The 21,261-nt window shown below is 46.7% G+C and overlaps 2 protein-coding genes across 2 annotated transcripts in view; both read left to right on the top strand.

Moving 5' to 3' along the window:
- LOC119389299 (uncharacterized) overlaps positions 1 to 14,945 on the top strand; it is a 168,761-nt gene extending 153,816 nt beyond the window's left edge. The window contains exon 4 of the mRNA XM_037656509.2: positions 14,088 to 14,945. Within this exon, the coding sequence (XP_037512437.1) occupies positions 14,088 to 14,227 (140 nt within the window). The 3' untranslated portion in view covers positions 14,228 to 14,945. The remainder of the gene's footprint in view (positions 1 to 14,087) is intronic.
- A 4,280-nt stretch (positions 14,946 to 19,225) lies between these two features.
- LOC119389297 (monocarboxylate transporter 12) overlaps positions 19,226 to 21,261 on the top strand; it is a 130,382-nt gene continuing 128,346 nt past the window's right edge. Inside the window, exon 1 of the mRNA XM_037656506.2 lies at positions 19,226 to 19,375. The gene's annotated coding sequence lies outside the window, so the exon portion shown is untranslated. The remainder of the gene's footprint in view (positions 19,376 to 21,261) is intronic.

Raw genomic sequence — 21,261 nt, 5'->3', positions numbered from 1 at the left:
GCTGTAGGGGTCACGCATACTGTCGCCTCGAGCGACGGCATAGAGCGGGGGATGTCCTCCTCATTTTCCCACACATTCGGGCCGCCGACCCCTGAAAACGGTCGCTTGACCGCAACCCATGCTGGCCATCGCTGCTCAAAGGAAGCCGTTTGCTTTCTCTTGATAATTGCACAGCGGAAGACCAGGCAGGGGGAGAGCCGAGAAAGAAGCTTTGTACGACGTACAGTGCCGCGCCGTCTCTTCCGCAGGATCGACTTATGAGCGGCAAACATAACACGTCCCCCCTAAAGAGTACGCTGGGCTGTTCTACGCTCAGTAGTACGATAAATCACTGCCGCGATTAGGTCACTGGACTTTCCAACCATACAACAGTCTACACAAACATCAAACACAATTGCGAGACAACACAACAGGAGAATACAAGAAATGTAAACAAGTACATGCTAAACAATCAAGCACACCATTGCTGCTTCGAGCAGTATGGTCACTAGTGTCTGTTTCTTGAATTCACAATCACACAGTCCACAATATACAGCAGCAAGTGGGCAGGAACATTCACGTCCCCCCCCCCCCCCCCCCAGTTGGCATGGCACTGTTATTCTGATGGCTTCCATAAACCATTCTGGAGCCTTGATAATGCATCCGCATTACCGTTACATACGCCCTTCCAATGTTGTACTGACACATGATATCGCTGTAACGCCAGCGCCCATCTTGTCAATTTCGCCCCGTGCGGAGTCGATGTTTAAGGTACGACAGCGGATTGTGGTCGGAAACGACGTTTACTATGGCACCGAAAAGCCAGTAGTCAAACTTCTTTAAGGCCCATATTATTGCGAACGCTTCCTTCTCAATAGTCGACCAGCGCATCTGGGTCGGTGAGAAGCGGTGGCTTGCAAAGGCGATAGGCTTCTCTTGCCCCTCGGCTGACATTTGCGCCAAACATGCTCCCGCCGCCGTAGCTGATGCGTCTGTGAAAAGCCAGTAGGGCTGAGATGGCTCTGGAGTGTTAAGCGCCACGGCCTCGCACAAAGATTGTTTGAGAGTCTCAAATGCCGCCTGGGCTTCCTCCGGCCAGGGTATCTTATTAGGTACCGCTTTCTTTGTTAACAGCGTGAGCGGGCTCGTCACCTCTGCGTATCCTCGGACGTACTCGTGATAGTAGCCGCAAAGTCCTAACAGGCTGCGTAGTTCCTTTTTGGTGCGCGGTGGTACCAGGTTCTTAATCGCTGCTATTTTTTCAGGGTCTGGTGCATGTGTCCCTGAACCGACAATCTGCCCCAGGTAATGTATGTGGGATTGCGCAATTTCACACTTCTCCGGACTGGCTTTCAGTCCCGCCTTATCTAAAACCTTAAGAATAATGTCGAGATGCTTTAAGTGCTCCTCCCAAGTGCTAGAAAAAATAGCAATATCATCAAGGTATGCCGTGGCATACATTTGATGTTGCGACAAGAGCTTATTCACCATTCTTTGAAAGGTTGCCCCGGAATTTTTTAGCCCGAAAGGCATTACTTTCCATGCGTACTGACCCTCATGCGTTACAAACGCGGTGAACTTCTGGCTCTTCTCTTCCATCGGTACCTGCCAGTACCCGCGCCTAAGGTCCACTACCGTAATGAACTGCGCTCTGCCTACTCGGAAAATCAATTCCTGAGGATTCATCGTAGGGAACGCATCCACTTTGGTGACAGCATTTAACGCCCTGTAGTCCACACACATGCGGATAGTCCCATCTTTTTTTCCAACGCATACCACCGGGTGTGCGAACTCACTCTCCGTGGGGTAGATCAACTTCGAAGTCAAAAGTTCGTCAACTTGCCGGCTGACTTCCTTCTTTAATAGTTCCGGCACCCGGTAAGGAAACACCTTTTTTGGCTGGTGGCCCGGTTCTATTTCTATCTTATGTTCGTCTACCTTCGCTATACTCGGGGTGCCGTCAAAGAGTGTGCAATGTCTTTGGAACACCGCCTGTACTTCCGCCTGCGCGTCAGCATCAAGGTGAGCAACCTTCTCGCTCGTTAGCACTAGCTCTTCCCGCTTTATAGTGGTTGGTTGTGGAGCATATTCCACCTCCCCAAAATCATGGTCCTCATCGAAGACGACCCCAATATGACTGACCCTTGCATAGTAAGGTCGAATGTTGTTGGCGTGGACACTTTTCACCTTTCCCTCAGATGTTTCAACACGGTAAGAATGTTCGCGCTCACGTCCAACCACTGTGAATGGGCCTAGCCATTTAGGTGACATCTTACAATTCCGATCATTGTCGAAAACCACAACTTGGTCGCCAGCGTTAAAAGCTTTGAGCCTGGTGCTGCGATTATACGCACTGGCGTAACTCTCCTGATGAGTTGCACTCATTAGCTCAGCAATATTAGCGGCAGTCTCGAGCTGCTCCTTAAGTTGCTGTAAATACTTAGCGGGGCTTTCTCTCAATATTGCCGGCACCGGCATTTCTCCCAACCACGTCCTCTGCAGTATTAGAAGCGGTCCCGTGGGATTCCTTCCATACAATAGACGAAACGGAGCTACTCCTGTTACCTCATGGGGAACTTCCCGATAAGCCCATAAAACCATTGGGATCAATTTGTCCCAATTCTTGGAGTCTCTCTGAATGACATGGTACAACATGTTTTTCAGTACTCGATTCCACCTCTCTACAACTCCATTACTCTCTGGGTGTTCTGGGGTTGAGAATCTTGGTGTGCAGCCTAATTTCTCCAGCATCGTTTGCGTGAGCTGCGATTTAAAATTAGTGCCTTGATCGGAGCAGATCATCTCCGGAACGCCTGTGCGACTGAAGATCTCAATCAATGCATCACAAGTCGCCTTAGCTGTCAAAGAGCGCAGTGGGACCACCTCTGGCCACCTCGTGCAAAGGTCCGCTAAGCACAGCGCGTACTTATGCCCTCTCGCTGACGGTGTGTCCAGGGGTCCGATTAAATCTACATTAACTTGGAAAGGGTGTTCTGGTCTAGTGAGCGGAGTTATAGGCACCCTATCCGTGCGATGCCTGTCTGAACGAATTTAACATTCATGGCACGAACGACAATGCTCTAATATCTCCTTCGCCATACCCGGCCAAAAGAAGTTATACTTAATGCGAGCTTTTGTTTTCTTTGGCCCTAGATGCCCCCCGCATAGTGACTCATGGGCTAAGTGCATTACCTCAGTACGCTTATCTTTGGGGACAACTAGCTGACTCACTCGAGTGCCTGCTATTGAGTCGCAGTGGTATAATAGTCCGTCTGAAATGAACATGCCGGATTTCCCACTACGAGCATCATCCCAACATTTTTTAGCGTAGTGTCACCCAACTGCACTTTGCGGAACTCTTCTCTTTGGCCTAACGACGCCTCCCTTTCTTCATCAATTTGTGCATCTTCCCCGGAAACGTCTTTTTCCTCCAAGGTAAGATTGCAGGCCACTATTTTTGGTTTCTCTACTGCTTGTTCTGCCTCATGAGGAGGCTCGGCCGGTGCTCGACAGGGTGCCAGAGGGCTGCTGGCCTTCAACGAAAGTTTCCAATCTTCCTCGGTCAACAAACAATCTGTGCCCTCGACGAGCTCATCAGTTAACGCGCAGAGTAGGTCGACGCTCTGAGGCTGCGTCACCACTCGCGGGCTATTTAATTCTACCGGCAACGTAGCTAGCCTTGCCTCGATCGTTTCACCAAAAGCAGACACCAATCTTACCGTGCCACACGGTTCTATTAGACTACGCGGAAGCAGACTCTCCCGAATGACAGTTACTTCACTCCCTGTATCCAAAATCGCATCTGCGGATACATCTGCACATGATACAGGAATTAACTGCAGTTTATTTGTGCCTTCGCCCTCGTGTTTCAGAGACTTCACCTTTGCGCTAAGGACTCCATTGGGTATTTCAATTTCCGTCTCGTGGGTTAAAATTACCTTCTGGAACTTCCGCTTTGGCTCGGTACCCTTCTTCGGGTCGTTCTCCTTATCACTAGCCTTCGGGCACTCTTTAGCGAAATGGCCTGAGCCGTGACATAAGTGGCATTTCAGAGCCCCTTTCTCAACTCGTGTCGCCGGCTTCTGCCCCATTTCTACAGTTGGTTGCTTTGAAGCACGCCCTTTCCCTTTCGTTTGTTCGAAAGTTTGGAGCACTTTAGCGATCTCAGTTGGCCTAAGCCATCCCTCGCCTTCCCTTAATCTCACATACTCTAGACCCTCCATACTTAGTCCCGATTTTATACGGTCAGCAACCATGAGTTCGGCCATCACTTCTACCGTGTCGGCCTCTCTCACTTGGAGGTAGTAGGAGAAATAAGTTTTCACCCGTGACGCGAACTGCGCCCACGTCTCTTCCTTCCGTTTTACTGCTCGTTCAAACCTCTGCAGATACTCTGCCGGAGAAAGCTTCAGTTCCGTCAGCACTGCTGCTTTAACTGCCTCGTAATCTGCACTCTCTTCAGGGTTGAGGTTACGCAGTAGGTAACGAACTCGCTCACTTAGTGCTGGTATAACCAAATGCACGCGGCTCTCATACGGTACTTGGTAAGTAGCAAACAGTTTTTCTACTTCCTCAAACCATAATGGCACATCCGCGTCACTCGGCAGGCGGAACCCTTTCAGCACTTTTGCACATTGCTGGACAGAATCGAAACACCGTCGCCTCTGATCACCCGTCTCCGACCCAGAGTTGGACAACGTGCTATTGAGACGTTCCGCGTTCATTCTAGTTTGCAATAGCTTTTCGTACTCAATCTGGAGATTGAGCCTTTGGATTTCAAGTTCGAGCGTTCTCGTTTCACTTGAATTCGGCAAAACCTGAGATGCCTGCTGCATCAATTCTTGCCTCTGCGTAGGCACTCTCGCCTCAGCTGATTTATCAGAATTTAGACTACCATCATTTGATGGCTCTCGATTCCGATCCATATCCGCCACACTCGTACCCTCATCTCCATCAAACTCCATTGTTTCAGCACCCCCGCGTGTTCTCACCATGTGCTCTACACATAAACTGCCATGCCAACTTGAGAAAGAAGCAAGAAATGCTGCTCACCCTTTGCTGAATGCTCTGTCGTTCCTGGATCTCCTCCACGGCGCCGGAATCGACTGCTGTGGGATCGTCTCGACGTTGCCGCTGGTGGCTGTTGGATGCCTTGCCCCTCGGGTCTTCTCAGCGCTGGTCCAGTGTATGGTGCTGTAGACCTCGCCGATCCCTGTCAGACTGCGCCAGTTATGTTTTTTCTTTGTTCGTTTTCTCCTTGATGTGGATTGAAGTCCCGTCAAGGAGATGATCGACGTCGATGAAGCAGGAGGCAGGTTGGAGGTAATGAACACTTGAAGGTATATTGCAGCGAAATATTTACAGTCATATGTACATCTTGCCAAAGCACACTGATGATAACATAGACATCAACAGCATCTTACTCTTCTACTTAACTTTTCTTAAGTTAGAGCCTAGAACACTGTTACTACATACGAAGAACCGAGTCTCACTGTTCGACCACCGAGTGGTTACGGCCCAGACGAAAGTTGCATCGTACGGAGTCTTGCTGATCGATCAGTTAAGTGATTACAGCCTAGACTGAAGGGAAACGAATTCCGTCCAGTCTTAAGTACCTTGCGGTAACAAAGAAAAGGGGAGGTGGCCACTGCTGGTCCGCCTCAACCTTCTGTTATCCAATCTGTTTATCCACAGATTAAGCCACTCCCTACTGGGCTGTCCTTAATCTCGACAGCGGTGTCTTTACAGCGCAGACAGGCGTTTTGGCACTCTTTCCCATCATGGCTCTCTCTCTCCTTCCCACGCTCTCAGGGATTCTCACGGTCGAAATACATCTGTATCTTAGCCCTGGTGCGTTCACGCCATTTTCCCATACGCATAGAGTTGAACTCTCGGGGCCAGTCGTTAAATGGTTCTGGGAAAGAAAAGGCGTTTGCGTGACCCTGCCTCCCACGCATTCGACCTTGCATTGTTGCGAAAGCACATCTCGGTCGCTGTAGGGGTCACGCATACTGTCGCCTCGAGCGACGGCATAGAGCGGGGGATGTCCTCCTCATTTTCCCACACATTCGGGCCGCCGACCCCTGAGAACGGTCGCTTGACCGCAACCCATGCTGGCCATCGCTGCTCAAAGGAAGCCGTTTGCTTTCTCTTGATAATTGCACAGCGGAAGACCAGGCAGGGGGAGAGCCGAGAAAGAAGCTTTGTACGACGTACAGTGCCGCGCCGTCTCTTCCGCAGGATCGACTTATGAGCGGCAAACATAACAAGGACGAAAGAAGACCTGGACACAATACCAGCGTTGTCACCTTGTCAGAAATTGTGTCAACAGTGAGAATACTGTGTACAGATAATAAACACTATGGCAACATAATTGATCAAAACAAAATGACGGGAGGGAAGAAAACAAGGTGATTCAAGAATGTGGTTCAACAGGTTCAACTGGCTTATATCAACGTGATTAAAATAGCCTTGCGCAACTTATACATCTCCTAACGGCTATAAATATGCATAGGTAACCCTGGCAAGTTCCAGTGCTGATATATGACTAATGAAGTGACAACACCATGAAATGCACGTTCTTCCCAACACACACTGTACATCAGATCATATGGCCATAATTATGTGACCATTATGCGACATGTCAACGCGCACAAACTGACATCGAGACAGATGTGCAAAACAAGCAAATCAAGCATAAAAACAGCATAAACAGAAAAAAAATGTCGCCCCAATGCACATTTCATGACATGGCAGCGTGATAATAACGGCTTTTTTTTTTGCTTTAGTGTACACTTCTTGAAAGCGCTCTGCTTCATTTATGCTTTATCGCAAGGAAGCATGATAATTGATGGTAGCGCAGGCCAAAGACACGGACAAAAGAAGGCACATGAGACACCACAGCGCTAACTTTCAACAACTATTTTATTACCAGCTGATCCCGCTAGTATATGTACTCTCTCACGGTCATACGTCACGTGTGCATAGCTCTGACACCCATAAAATTGTAACCTACACGTGTACATCACATACATGACCACACTGTATCAAACGCATTTTTCTTATAATGCTTATCCACAAAGCAGTTTTATCGCGAATACATGTAATCCAGTTCCTTATTTGATAACACCACTGACGGACTGCTCACACACGCGTCACCAAACGCTGAAATCCTGCTGGCCTCCATTATCAATCGCGTCATCTCGCACCTACTCCTACTCATGATGGCCGTTTCATGAAACTTAGGTCTGCACTTACATGTGTGACAATGCAGGGAAAGAAAACCGTCAGGAGCAACGCTACTTACTTTGCTATTATGTTCGCGCAATCTATCATTTATACATCTGCCGGTCTGTCCGATGTATGACTTTCCACAAGTAAGTGGAATCTGGTAGACGACACACGTGTTGCATTCAACAAACTTGTTTCGATGCTTCTTTTCGCATACCGCATCTATTATCTTGTCTGGTCTTGTGTTCCTGCATAGGCTCACCAATTTATTAGGGGCTGAAAAAACTACCTTTGTGTCACATTTTTCCGCAATCTTCTTTATTCTGTGAGAGAACTTATGTATGTACGGAATGACAGCAAAGTTCCTCCTGCTTGGGCTCGCCCTATCCTTCTCCTCGGAACCTTTCTTTAGCGCTTCTCTATGCAAGCCTTCTGCAACCGACACGACGACGGTTAAGCGATGCCGGGTATCCTAAGAACACGACAAGGTTCTTAGGATACCCGGCATCGCTTAACCGTCGTCGTGTCGGTTGCAGAAGGCTTGCATAGAGAAGCGCTAAAGAAAGGTTCCGAGGAGAAGGATAGGGCGAGCCCAAGCAGGAGGAACTTTGCTGTCATTCCGTACATACATAAGTTCTCTCACAGAATAAAGAAGATTGCGGAAAAATGTGACACAAAGGTAGTTTTTTCAGCCCCTAATAAATTGGTGAGCCTATGCAGGAACACAAGACCAGACAAGATAATAGATGCGGTATGCGAAAAGAAGCATCGAAACAAGTTTGTTGAATGCAACACGTGTGTCGTCTACCAGATTCCACTTACTTGTGGAAAGTCACACATCGGACAGACCGGCAGATGTATAAATGATAGATTGCGCGAACATAATAGCAAAGTAAGTAGCGTTGCTCCTGACGGTTTTCTTTCCCTGCATTGTCACACATGTAAGTGCAGACCTAAGTTTCATGAAACGGCCATCATGAGTAGGAGTAGGTGCGAGATGACGCGATTGATAATGGAGGCCAGCAGGATTTCAGCGTTTGGTGACGCGTGTGTGAGCAGTCCGTCAGTGGTGTTATCAAATAAGGAACTGGATTACATGTATTCGCGATAAAACTGCTTTGTGGATAAGCATTATAAGAAAAATGCGTTTGATACAGTGTGGTCATGTATGTGATGTACACGTGTAGGTTACAATTTTATGGGTGTCAGAGCTATGCACACGTGACGTATGACCGTGAGAGAGTACATATACTAGCGGGATCAGCTGGTAATAAAATAGTTGTTGAAAGTTAGCGCTGTGGTGTCTCATGTGCCTTCTTTTGTCCGTGTCTTTGGCCTGCGCTACCATCAATTATCATGCAACCATACCAACAAGCCCAAATCGCCACCCTCATCGCAAGGAAGGAAATTATGTCGTACGAACATCTTTTTTCAAGGCGCGCTCGCGCATCGATTGGATGGCCGTGCGAAGCATGTGCTGTATTCACAGGAGTTTCTAAACACGCATTACACATCGTCGCTATGTGAGCTTAATGGCTTTTCTTTCCTTTTGTTCGATTTTTCATTGCACTTTTCAAGCGACGCAATGATCAGAACGACACCTACAGCTGCTCGAGCGACGATAAGGATGCATGAACAGAGGAAACATAACCATTACTTACCATTCTTGTCCCTGTGGTACCGCGAACGCAGCGTGCCCATCATCTGCTGGGTAATATAAACAGCGGCAGGCTCGCTTGAGTCGCCGGGACATCGTCACACCATATCCCATCCGCAGTAAGATCCGCAGTAAGGCATACTGCACTGTCGTCAAACCACGCATTTCACGTCCAGCCGCGAGAGCAGGCACAAAACGCGCGCACACGGCCGACACAGCTGGGCACAGTGGGCAGTTCAGAAGCGGCGTGCACAAGGCCAAGGAAATCAATCCCATAACGGCTTTGCTTGGGCATCCCGCACGCCGCCGTGGCCAGCCGACGCTCTTCCCGCGTTTCTTTCTCTTTTGCTTGTTTTTTTCTTCGCAGGCGCATACGTCGCGACGCTTACTCAAATCTCGCTTGTATTGCGACACGTCTGATTGTCTGATTGCCGAAGGGCATTTTATTTCGTTTCCTCCCGTTCACAGCGGCCGCTTAAAGAGAATCGCGTTTTTTTTTTTCTTTTCCATCGCGTTTTCTCCGCACGGGATATTATTCCGTGCGTTGAGGCAGGCCGCCTTGGCCAGTTCGTTATCTAAAAGCGTATACTGAGTGTACATGCCGTGCCAATCGCCTACATCGAGGGCTTGCCGGCTTTTCCTTTAGTTTAATTTTGATTTGATGGGAAAACGACATAAGCGAAGTCACGAAGCGACGTAGCGACAGTACCAATGCGAAGTATCATTATCAATGTGACATAAGCGAAGTAACGACAGTATCAATGCAAATAGATCGCGTCAGCGCTTACAACCCAGACGCGATAGACCGCGCCGCGTAGCGAGAAGCAGCCGACCGGAACTATTAGTTGCCAGCAGCAGCCGTGAACACCGCCAAGTTACGCGGAAAGTAAACCACACAACATTGAAGCGAGGTGACATAATGCACTGGGCGGGGCATCCCGAACGGCGCTCCCTCTCTCCTCCAGAATGAAGCGAGTTGAGAGGGTATATATAGCGATCGCTATATCTCCAGTCCTATTTTAGCTTTTCGAAAAATTCTTTCGGCTATATATTCCTGGGAAGGGTCGGACTCATTCCAGGGTGTTTTTCACGCCAAGCCCGAGGGGGACTCCTTCGACAGCTTCGCTCTGAAAACGCTCGCAAATTCCGTTTCTGTGTTTTATTATTTCTCTCAGCTTTCGACCATTCATTCAAGCACCATAATAAACAAGTTACACATGTCGTCTCGAATACTTCTCGCAGCGTCATGTGCTATTTTTAGCGACGTCAGAGACTCAGAGCATCCATGTCTACGTAGGCGAGCGACGTAAGAGCACAGATAACTACGCAGGACCACTCATTGTTGTATGTCAGCCCCTCCATCTTGGGGCGCGCTCCTACGAGAAAGGCAACGGCGTTCAGTTTGAAATTGCACGTCTTTGCGCGGCGCGTAGCGTCGCAAACCTTGGCAGACGTGATTGTGAGCGCCCAGTGCATGCATTACACTTGTCAGCTCGAAATGCTTAAACCTGGTGAGGGGCCCTTTGGTGTGTTCACCAACAGGGGAGAAAATGACCCTACGCAATTAGCCCCGTCCAATACGAGGCACCCTTCCCTGCTGGTCTTTTAGCGGTCGTGTATCTGCTCCTGTGCTGCCCTTCTCAGCCACTCCGAAACGAAATAGACCCAGGAGTGTGTTGATTCGGCGGTGGGCACTTGACTCACCATGCTAGAAATTAAAAGGAGAGACCGTGTTCTTTGAACCGTACGTGAAAACGGAGCATGGCCATGTTGAACCGTTGGCGCCTTTGTGTCGTCATAAACATTTCTGCTTTCCTGTCGTAGATATATACACGTCGGGCACATCTTTGTTTGAAATTATTTGAATTTATGTAGAAATTTGCTGCCTATGTTTGGCGCCTAAAACGCGCTTTTTTAATGCCTAAAAATCCGGCCTCTATTGATCAGCGGCAACAGCATCAACACAAGATGCGCCTTGCGAACTGGTAAAAGGAAGAATGGACGAGCTGCGTGGCAAGTGGTGGTCTTTTAGAACAGCGGAATGCACTCCCGCTAACGCTAACAGATACGGCGCCATCTAGACATAGAAACACTAAATGCACTGTAGAATCCACAAGTGCGCCATTACGTCGAGCTGATCCAAAGTCACCATTGCTGCGCCTCCGTTATGGCCAACCGCAGGTTCGTACACTGCTGCGGAAAATGTCACAAGGGATGCGAATCGTGACAGGCTGACGGCTTGACTTCTAGCCCTATTGGCCGTACCTTGGAAACAGGCTAATGAAAACAGCGTCGCCATCTCTGCGCGGCTACAGCAAACATTGTCAGCAAACCTTGTTAAGCCTTCTGCACCGCTAATCGACAGTGTATCTAAAAAACAGAGCTGTTTTATCGGCAGTATATGGTTGGTGAAGCATCATTACTCAAATCTAAATCAAGCATGAGCATCATTTGTGACTAAGTGGATTTAATAATGCAGGCCGACCACTTGAAAGGTTCGAACTGGACGACTCTCGCTTCAACAGGCGTCGCCATCTTGCCCTACGTACGGAATCCCTTGCGTGCGTTAGCGTTGGACGCTATATTCCGGAAATAGCGTACGTACGTAAAAGCTCGATCTACGTTTACGTTCTGCGCACGCGCAGTTTGGAGCACGCAACACAAACGCTAAATCCTTGCGTTTGCTATTTTCCGCTATACAAACTCCCGGGCGCAGTGGGCAGTACGCATTCTAGGATATTTCTGAACGGCGAGAGGAGCGACTGAGAAGGCAATGTGAACGGGGCTTCGTGTGATCAGGTGAAGAGCCCTCCTCATTTTATTGAGCACGCAACAACTTATACTGTCTGACTACAATTTGCTATGTGGCTCGGTGAGCGGCCCTTTATTAGTCCTACGTAGATGCGGCCACAGCTAAACGAAATCTGATATACATGTACGGCAATCGGTCAAGCAATAGTTAACAAGCGCGTTTCTGACATCCAGTGCGTATATCACGGGCTAAAGAAAGACAAGGCATTGTTTTTACAGCTGCCAATATGTTGCCGCCGGGCAGAGAACGAATAAGCGGGTAATAAATGAGACCTTCATTTGGTGAAACATACATACAACAAACGGGCTGCTTGCGGTGTAGTTGTTGTACTACGTATACTGACTTTTAGCTGGGCCCGCTTCTATGTTAGACAGACTAGGGAATAATGGAACGTGAAAGATCGTTAACCGGAGGCTCAGCATCTCATCTATGTTGACATTGTCCACAGTGTAAATGCACGCCGAAATTCGGTGAATGCTCAATTTTATATAGGCGCAGGAATTAAGGAACGCGTCTAATGGTTTGAGATTAAAGCTCGTCCTCCCCGGTCGTCTCTGCGGGTATTTTCATAAAGTTGTTCTCTCTCTCTCTCTCTAATTTATTTATTTATTTATTTATTTACAAATACTGCTATCTCGATAGAACGAGACATAGCAGGAGTGGGTACAAGAGTTAGTAAATAAAACTACAAGCATACAAAACATTGAATCATACAAAGCAGAAGAGGGGACACGAGTTACAATGCATGATACTCGACATACAATAAGGCATCATTAAAGCATCACGAAATGTGGTTCGGCAATTCTTCCACAAACTGTTCAATTGGCCTTTCCCGAAAGGAGCCATCTAAGCTTTTCCAAATTTCGGCAACGCTTGGAAAAAAAGAGTACTTAAAGCAATTTACAAATGGCTGAAAAGGAATAATATTAGGTGGGTGGGATCGGCGCCTGGCACGCCTAGTGGAATGACTGAAAGATATCGGCGCTTGGATGCGACTGTGGCCGTGTACAATCTGATGAAGCAGTGCGATACGCTCAAGCGTGCGTCGATGAGCCAAAGGTTCTAACGACAAAGTGCATGCGTGAGCAGAAGGAGAAAAATAGCGGTGATATCTGCGAAAAATGAACCGTATTGCTTTCTTTTGTATGGCCTCAAGCTTATTAATGTCAACTGCAGTGTAGGGAGACCATACCACCGAGGCGTACCACCGAGACTTCGGTTGCAGCCTGGCATATCGGCAGCGCATGCGTGAGCCAACCGTCGACCAACCTGCATAAAAAGAGATCAAATTCCCGAAGAGTTATCTCTCACGTAGACCACCACACGCGCCGGATTGATAGGTATCGCCCCTTGCCCGGACGTGCGCGGATATGTTTTATTGCGATAGCAATTATATGGACAGTCTCGGCTGGATTTTGCCGTCGCCGTCGCCGCCGTCATGCACCGTATATGTATAAGTATGTATATATGTATAAAAGCCCCAAAGAAAAATAATTCAGAAAAATGCTTCCGAAGCGCGGAATCGAACCAGGGACCTCTTGCTCCGCAGCGAGTGGCGCTAACCACTACGCCACGAAACGCGGATTCATAATGATGTAATAGTAGCGCAAAAAAAAAGACGAGGACAAGAAAGTGAACACCACAAGCGCTTTTCTTGCGCCTTTTTTGCGCTACTATTACACCATTATGAATCAGTACCAACTAGCTCGGCTTTCCGTTTTGCTTCACGAAACGCGGATCCTCCACGTAGCTAACGGTGAGCGTTATATACACACCCTTTACCGCTGGACGGACTCAGAGACGTCAGGCGTAAGCGTTTCTTCATCACCAGCGAGATGGCGCTAGGAGCGCGACGGGCGCATTTAAAAGTCGTCGGCGAGCTCGCTCGTTTCTTCTTATATTTGCGCAGGGAGAACCTTGCCCTTCCGCTGTCTGCTCGCGTGGTTTTCTCGTGTTGAGGGGAAGAGGGATGTTTCAAGCTTTCACCGTGATGTCCGCGCTCATGTTACGAAGCGTACGAAAGTCATTCGAGCTTAAAGGACGCCGCTAAACGAACAAACAGAAGATGAGCGCGAACTATCAAGTGTCACAGCTCGACACTTGAAGCACGATAGTTTCCTTCGCTGCTTCGGCCGCCTTTGCAACAGGAGCGCTGTTCAAACTGAGAGTATCCGTTGGCGAGCCTCACTTCATATAGCATTAGTTTCTTGCTATCGCATTCATTGCTTCGCCCTTGCGGCGAAACTGTGACTTTTTTGTGCTTACCTTCTTTCCTGCCGCTGCTCGTATTTTCTGTTGTTAGTCGGTGTTTGTGGTGTCTTCTCGCTTGTGATCGTACGCCCAGTGTTTTTAACACGTGCAAGTAGTATTGTCCACGTTGACAAGCGGGCCTTCTCGCTGTCTTTCCAGGCTACTTCAGAGACCAGCAGGGCACTTACAAGGGTCTGTACCATCTCATCTGCATTGTCAACATGGCAGTAGCCGTCACGTGGTTCATCAAAATGCTGCTCATCCGGAAAAAGGACAGAATCCAACTTCAAGGAATCTAGAAAATTGAACAATTATATTGAACATGTCATTTCTGTAATCAAGAACTGCGATCCTGGTGACGAAAAAGATGTGCATCAAGATCGCATTCGGCAGTGCTGCTTACTGCTAGTCCGCAATTCCTCCGCACCTTGCAGCAAACAAATCCAACAAAAGTTTCTTTCATTTTCGAGAAGAAGCTGATCCGGGTTGCTGCCCTGCACTGGGACAGAACGAGTAGAAATATAAAAAAAAAAGCTCGCGCAAGCTAGCAGAGCTGGTGGGCACCTATTCCACCCCTTGCTATACTTTACTATAAATGAAAGAATGAGAGAAACAGTACAGAAAGCATGTAGCGAAAACAATGACAAACGACGTGGGCATTGGTTACCTCGCTGCCACAGTGATCACTATCTGTCATTCTGAATCCGTAAGCAAATCTGTTCGTTTAATGACACTCCAAGCCGCAGGCGGCAAAGGACGCTTGTGTTAGATCGGGATAGTTAGAATAGGATTCCGAATTAGAGTGACGGATCGAGACGGTGAAGGCGGGTATGCAGAAAACCGAGCGTATTCCACAGTTAATGTGTGACATCACGCAGTTAAAGAATGTTCCAAAGGACTGCACCTAGGGGCGGTCATTATCTTCACGACAAATCTCAATAGAATATCGTGTATTCGCCAAACGTTTGCTGATAATAATCCCGGTGATTTTTTGTATTAAAAACGTTGCAATCTATGGTTTCTTGTCAACCAAATCTCAAGGAATGTCTCCACAGAAAAATTTCTGACGATGGCAGAAGTTCTGAGATACACGTTCCGAGAATGTGTGACTAACATTGCCAACATGGTTATTTTTGTTTCTGTTAGAACATTAAGCGCAACAATAGGGCGCAAAAGCTTGGTGGCACTTATCGCGAAATTGATGTTACTTTAAATTTTTCTATCAAGTCAATTTATCTTAGGAACCAAGTGGCTCTAACTTAAAGGGGCCCTGCAAGACGTTTTCACTATGGTCAGAAAACGCTGCCGATCAGTAGTGGAGGGTCCTGAGGACACGCGAGCCAAACATAGCGCTGCACGCGGCCTGGAATTTACAATCCTCAAAGTCAGCTAGAAATCGCTCCCTCTTCTCTTTACAAAGGATCCCAAATCACTGCGCCGTTTACCCAAGTCCACGGCTGTTGGCTTACCTCAGCACGCGTTGAGATGCTGCCACGTGCCCTCGCGCGTGCTCCAGATCACACTCAAAGAAAGCCGTGCGTGAAAAAATGAAAAGTGCCCGTGACGTGCGCATCTTCCTGCGTAGCTGTCAGCGCGCTACGAAAGGAGAGAGAAAGCTGCTAAAGCGTGCGGTCGTACTTGACGGATTCCAAAAATTTTTTCGGCAGTCGATTCAGTAATCTTTTCTAATGAAGCCATTCGACGATTACGTGAAAAAGTGTTGCAGGGCGCCTTTAAAGCGTACATCTAAGCTGCCACGGTGCGCATCAATATGCGATTGAAGAAAAGCAATAATGTGCGGCACGTGTCCCTTATTTCGGTGTTTTCAGAGTTGTCTACAATTAGCTTTTACGAGCTGCGTTAGTTCAGTTCACATGTTTACAGATTTATGAGAACTAACCGACAATAATGTCAAAGAAAGAGAGGGGTTTTTATTTATTTCTGCTAATTATGATATAAATGTGAAGAAAGTAAAGTGGACAAAAAGATAACATACCTCCGGCAGGGACCGAACCTGCGAATGTTGTCTATGCAAACACGCTTCTACCTTGCATGGAAATGAGCCATGCGCAATATATTATGCGTGCATATTTTTGGCTGTTGTTTGTCCCCCCGTTCAAGCTGACATACGTGTAGGGTGGCCAGGGCACCTTCAAGCTGATTATCAGCTTTTTTCCCTTGCTCTCCCGCAACATTATTGTTGTAAGTAAATGAATGAAATGAAATGAACTGAAACTTGGAATTACGCGCGTCCGATGCTCTACCAATCGAGCTACAGTGGCGGTCATCCACTTGGTTGAGCACACCTGTGCATTTAGACCGGGGAATGTTAGTCAGCGCCGATCGCAGCCATCGTGTAATTCGAAGGTTGCAGGTCCGGTCCCTGCCGCTGGCAAGTTATCTTTTCGTCCACTTTACTTTCTTGACATTTATATTCTAAATACTACAAATAACACCCCCTATACTTTCCTTGCATTATTGTCTGTTAGTTTTCATTATTATTGCGTCTAACCAAAAAAAAGTAGAAGCCGTTAAATTTCCCCTTCCTTGCTTCATGTTTATCGATTAGTACGATATTTTGTACCTGCAGTACCTTTCTGAGCACTTTCGGCGTAATTATATGTGTCATCATTAGAGACCGGATTTTAGACAAATGTCTATTTTGTTCCTTCCCATCGCGCCACTTTGATATATGAGCATGAATCAGAGGTTACGAAGGGCTTTTATAGTGTTCCTATAGTGCCTACAAATGCCTATTTTTGGCGTTTGTGCCTAATTGCTTACAAATGCCTATAAATGCCTATTTTCAAAGTTGAAGGAAAGGAGACTTTTAAGGGCTCGTTTTTCTTTGTTAGACACATTAATAATGAGAAGTAACAGACAAAATTGGCGCTTATATGTGTACTAATTAGCCTCGAGTTTCGCTCCCGGCTGCAGTTTCAGGCCGTGATTCATGTTACCGCGCAACATTGACTTTTCGGAACTCTGTGGGGTTCAACGGTCAACCTATAGTCCTCAAGTTCAACCAACTGCCGGAAACAACCGCTAGCAGCATTGAAGTGGGACACGCACCGGTATGACGCGAGAAATTGGCGAATGCGAGACCGCAGAGAGCCGTCAGCGCAAAGGAGAGTGAAGAGCAAATAAAGGAAGAAAAATATCATGCGCACGCGGCTTTTGTTTTGTTTATTATTTACCTGTAAGGTGTTCACTGCAGTAGCCTAGCCAGAATTTTTTTACGGATGGAGCGGAGGGAGGGGTTGAGGGGGGAGGGGGTGGGAGGTTCAACCACACTTTATGTATGTTCGGGCGTGCGTGTATATATACACATGCAAAACTGAAAAGTTTCGGGAGGGGTGTGTCGCACCCCTAAAGCCCCCCTCCCCCCCGCTTCGCCAGTGGTTCACTGACATAGGAGAAATTGGCTCTACGCGATTCGACCCGGCCAATAGGAGGCCCTTCTCGTCTTTTAGGAATCTGGATATCTGCTCCTCTGCCCTTCTCAATAATGCCGAAAAGGCACCCAAGAGTGTGTTGATTCGACAGTGGACACTTGACTCACCGCGAAGAACACAGGAGTGTTCTACGAACCGTGCGGGACAAAGCACGATTGCACGGATGTGTTCAACTTTTGGCGCTTTTGTGTCATCTTAAGCAACAACGTTTTTGCTTTCCTGCCATAGATAGAGGTCGCGCACGTCTTCGTTTTAAACTATTTGCATTTAGGTCGAAACATATTGTGCCTATATTATGATTTTAGAAGCCTAACACGTTGTTTTGCCTGCCTATTTTTGGCATCTAAAACGACGTTTTTTAATGCCTAAAAATCCGGTCTCTATATTCATCGTATATCGTTGAGCTAAGTTGGTTAATGCTTTGGCGGATATGGCTTTGCGGTTCCTTGGAAGGTTGAATAAAAATCTGAAAATACGTACACGCTAAAAATAATATCTGATTAAATGCAAACACTCGCACGTATAAGGCTTTACACGAGGTATTTTTAACGCAATTTGCCTACTGCGAGTTTGTATATTTATCGTACATCTCTTCAATGACGTTACAGCAATCGTAAATTACATCGCTTAACAACAAGCGACAAAACGTGTGAAATCTTTCAAGAGAAAGCCCGACAAGGATATGACGACTGCTGAAAATTGCTCCTGAGTATTGTGTGTCCAGATGATCGCACGCGCTGCGCCAAAGCATCTCACGAGTATCGTCCCCCACGGCATCATTTTGCTCAGCGATGCATACGAATTTGCATTCCGACGAGTGTGCACCTCAGAAGAAAACAACTTGCTTGTCCTGCCAAGAATCGCTCACGAGATACGGCCTTAGTTTTCTGCTGTGTGTCCAAGCGCTGGTGCTTCGTGGTACTGCACTTTAGTTTACCCAAACGTCGCTACTTACCTATGTGCACTTATTTCTAATTTAGCAAAGTACGTCCACAGCGCCTTCATTGGTATTACAGTGGGGTGCGGTATATATATATATATATATATATATATATATATATATGAGCTTCGCTATTAGAAATATATTTAAAACTTACCCATGTATTACCCGCACCATTGATTCTCGGAAAGGTTAGCAGTGTGAGTTGCCAGAACTCCGCAGCTTTTTTCTCCGAAATTCTCACCTGCAATTCAAAAGTTCGAGGTTGATGAGCATGTGTGCTGCAATGATGTTCACAAGAAGGTGTACTTAGAAAAACAAATGCGCAGAAATACGCTTTGCGAGGCAAGCACAGCATGTTCCGGATATAGAAGACTAACTTCTGCAGTATATACGGAACAAAGACGCGGAGCGACGGCTACGCAGTTTCGTCAAAGACGCTCCGCCTAAAAGCGGTCGGCATTACTCGAGACAACGGTATTCCGACTACGGCGTCTATATCCACAATCCGGCAGTTCATAAAGCGATACAACATTTCTCTCGATGCCGCCGCCCAACGACGTGTCTGCCTCCGAGCGAAAATGATAAAAAAGACGTGTTTTTTTTTGTTGTTGTTAGCCTTCTCCTAGTACAAGCTAGTACTCCAAGGACAAGCACCGCCGAAAATCTTTCCGAAAAAAATTGTGTTTACTTCCTGTGTAGCCGTCACATCCGCGTTTTCCACCTCAAATGTCGAATGAAGAAAACTTACGGCCATTACGCGAATATATACCGTGCTTGGCATTTAAAAATACCAAGTCTTCAAAAGGTGAGTCGCCCCATTCAAGGCAGTCGTTAGGCGTACGGATGCTCTCGTGTAGAGAAGCATCCTCTCCGTCGGATAAGGAAGCCGATAGGCGACTCTCTTGGCTTCGTTCCCGCTGGAGTTGCGCCAATGTCTCGGGACAGCTCCGGCACTCTCGCTCTTACTCAAGAAGACCCAGGAGCGCTGAAAACACTCGCCTACTGCGGAGTGAATATGCAGTGAATCTACACTGACGCTGTCCCACACTGTAAGTACTCTTACGGCATGAACAAGCGCATCACTTTCTGTACTGCTACGGTCAAATGGAACAATATAACGAATTAGAACAAATAAAGTAACAGCGCGAATGAAACAAGGACGACAAAGAAACGAAGACTACGGGACAAGACGTGGTCTTCGTTTCTTTGTCCTCCTTGTTTCATTCGCGCTGTTACTTTATTTGTTCTAATTATGAACCAACTAGCCCACATCAAGTTGTTAATATAACGAAATATCGCGGTGTTAAGAGAGACCGTTTTTTGAATCGTCTTAATTACTAGCGTAGTTTTCAAGTTTGCTTATCAAGGATCATTCATTGCTATGATATGCGTCTTGTTATTGAAAGCTTGTGACTTTACAGTCTTGGCTAATCTTGGCTTATCGGCGTTACGCCGAGGGACAAAAGGACAGACGACGTGTTGGCACATTGCAGGTACGACGGTCGACTTCATAAAGAAATCGTGTTGCCGATATGCTTTCACTCGCAGGCTCCCTTGTGCATTAGAAAAGCGCCTCGAAGGCGAGAGCCATACGGCAGACAACCGGACCTGGGCCACCTGTCGTTTGCATATTCAGCCCGCAGTCTTCAAGCGTGGGCGCGCAGACACTCACCGTCGGTTCTAACACCAGGAGCGACGAATCATTTCATTTACTTCTTTCTTACGTGACAGTTTTATCGCTGAGTCGGCATAACAATTGCTTACGCATTTATGTCTGAGAAGGTGCAGTCATTAACCCCGATTTAGTGACAACTGCTGTGCGCAGCGAAACTATAGCTATCATTCGATGTTTCGATGTGCTTGAATAGTGAACAGACGGAGAGCTTAATCAAGTCATGAGGGACTACACTCTTAACTGTGTAACCCTTACTATCGGTGCACAAAATCACATTTATCCGTTAATTTGTCACCGCTAAATTAGAAGGGTACATCGTAACTGATAAAAACATGAGTTACAGTGTAACGAATACAACTATAAGGTGCATTGTAACTCTTGTAATGTTGATATTATAGAGGTTACGATGTAGCCCTTAATTTCCTAAAACGGAATGTAACCTTAAAAACATGTTATTTAGGGGTTATTTCAGCTACTGATCGATATGTTTTTTTTTTATTGCACCCCATTCATTTAGCCAACCTATTGGGTCTCTACGATTACGTTTACAACGTATACACAATGTTACACTCCAACATATTTTTTGCATCTCTTATTAGGCAAGCAATATCATGTCTGCCAGTTGACTGACTTGTTCTCACAAAGGGTTCTCGTGCAGCAATTAAAATTAAGATTTATGAAAGGACTTCCCCTGTCAATACTTTTCAATAGGACATTGAAAAAAGGTATCATCGGGTCGAATTGATGTTGTATTCATATATGCTTTCTTTTTCAGCCCCGTAATGCCGCATATGAATCTGTTGTGAGAACAAATAAATCAGATAGCAAGCATGACAATAATGACCCAACTCGAGTGCAAAATATTCTAAAGTGAGACATTATGTACATGTTCAAAAGAAGGGTGTAATCAAACCAAAGACATCCCTACAGGTAGCTGAAGTAACCTCCAAATCTAACACACCCTTCTGTGTACAGTGACTGCTTGGCCGCCCACAAAAATCACCCATATATAATATTCAGACATTACCGCCTGTTACCTGGGCTTTTGTCCATTGTGTTGAATATATATATATATATATATATATATATATATATATATATATATATATATATATATATATATATATATATATATATATATATATATATATATATTGACACATACCATGGGAATCGAGCGCGCCCTCCCCTTTGGCGCCTCGTTCCTCAGCTAGCGTGTGTGCTGGCCCCGCGCGGCTCGAGCGCCGGGAGCCGCCGTTA

This window comes from Rhipicephalus sanguineus, chromosome 4 (assembly GCF_013339695.2).
Source record: "Rhipicephalus sanguineus isolate Rsan-2018 chromosome 4, BIME_Rsan_1.4, whole genome shotgun sequence".
In the NCBI taxonomy this organism is placed as follows: domain Eukaryota; kingdom Metazoa; phylum Arthropoda; class Arachnida; order Ixodida; family Ixodidae; genus Rhipicephalus; species Rhipicephalus sanguineus.
The sequence above is the reverse complement of the archived record's forward strand: the minus strand, read 5'-3'. Positions and strand labels throughout refer to the sequence as shown.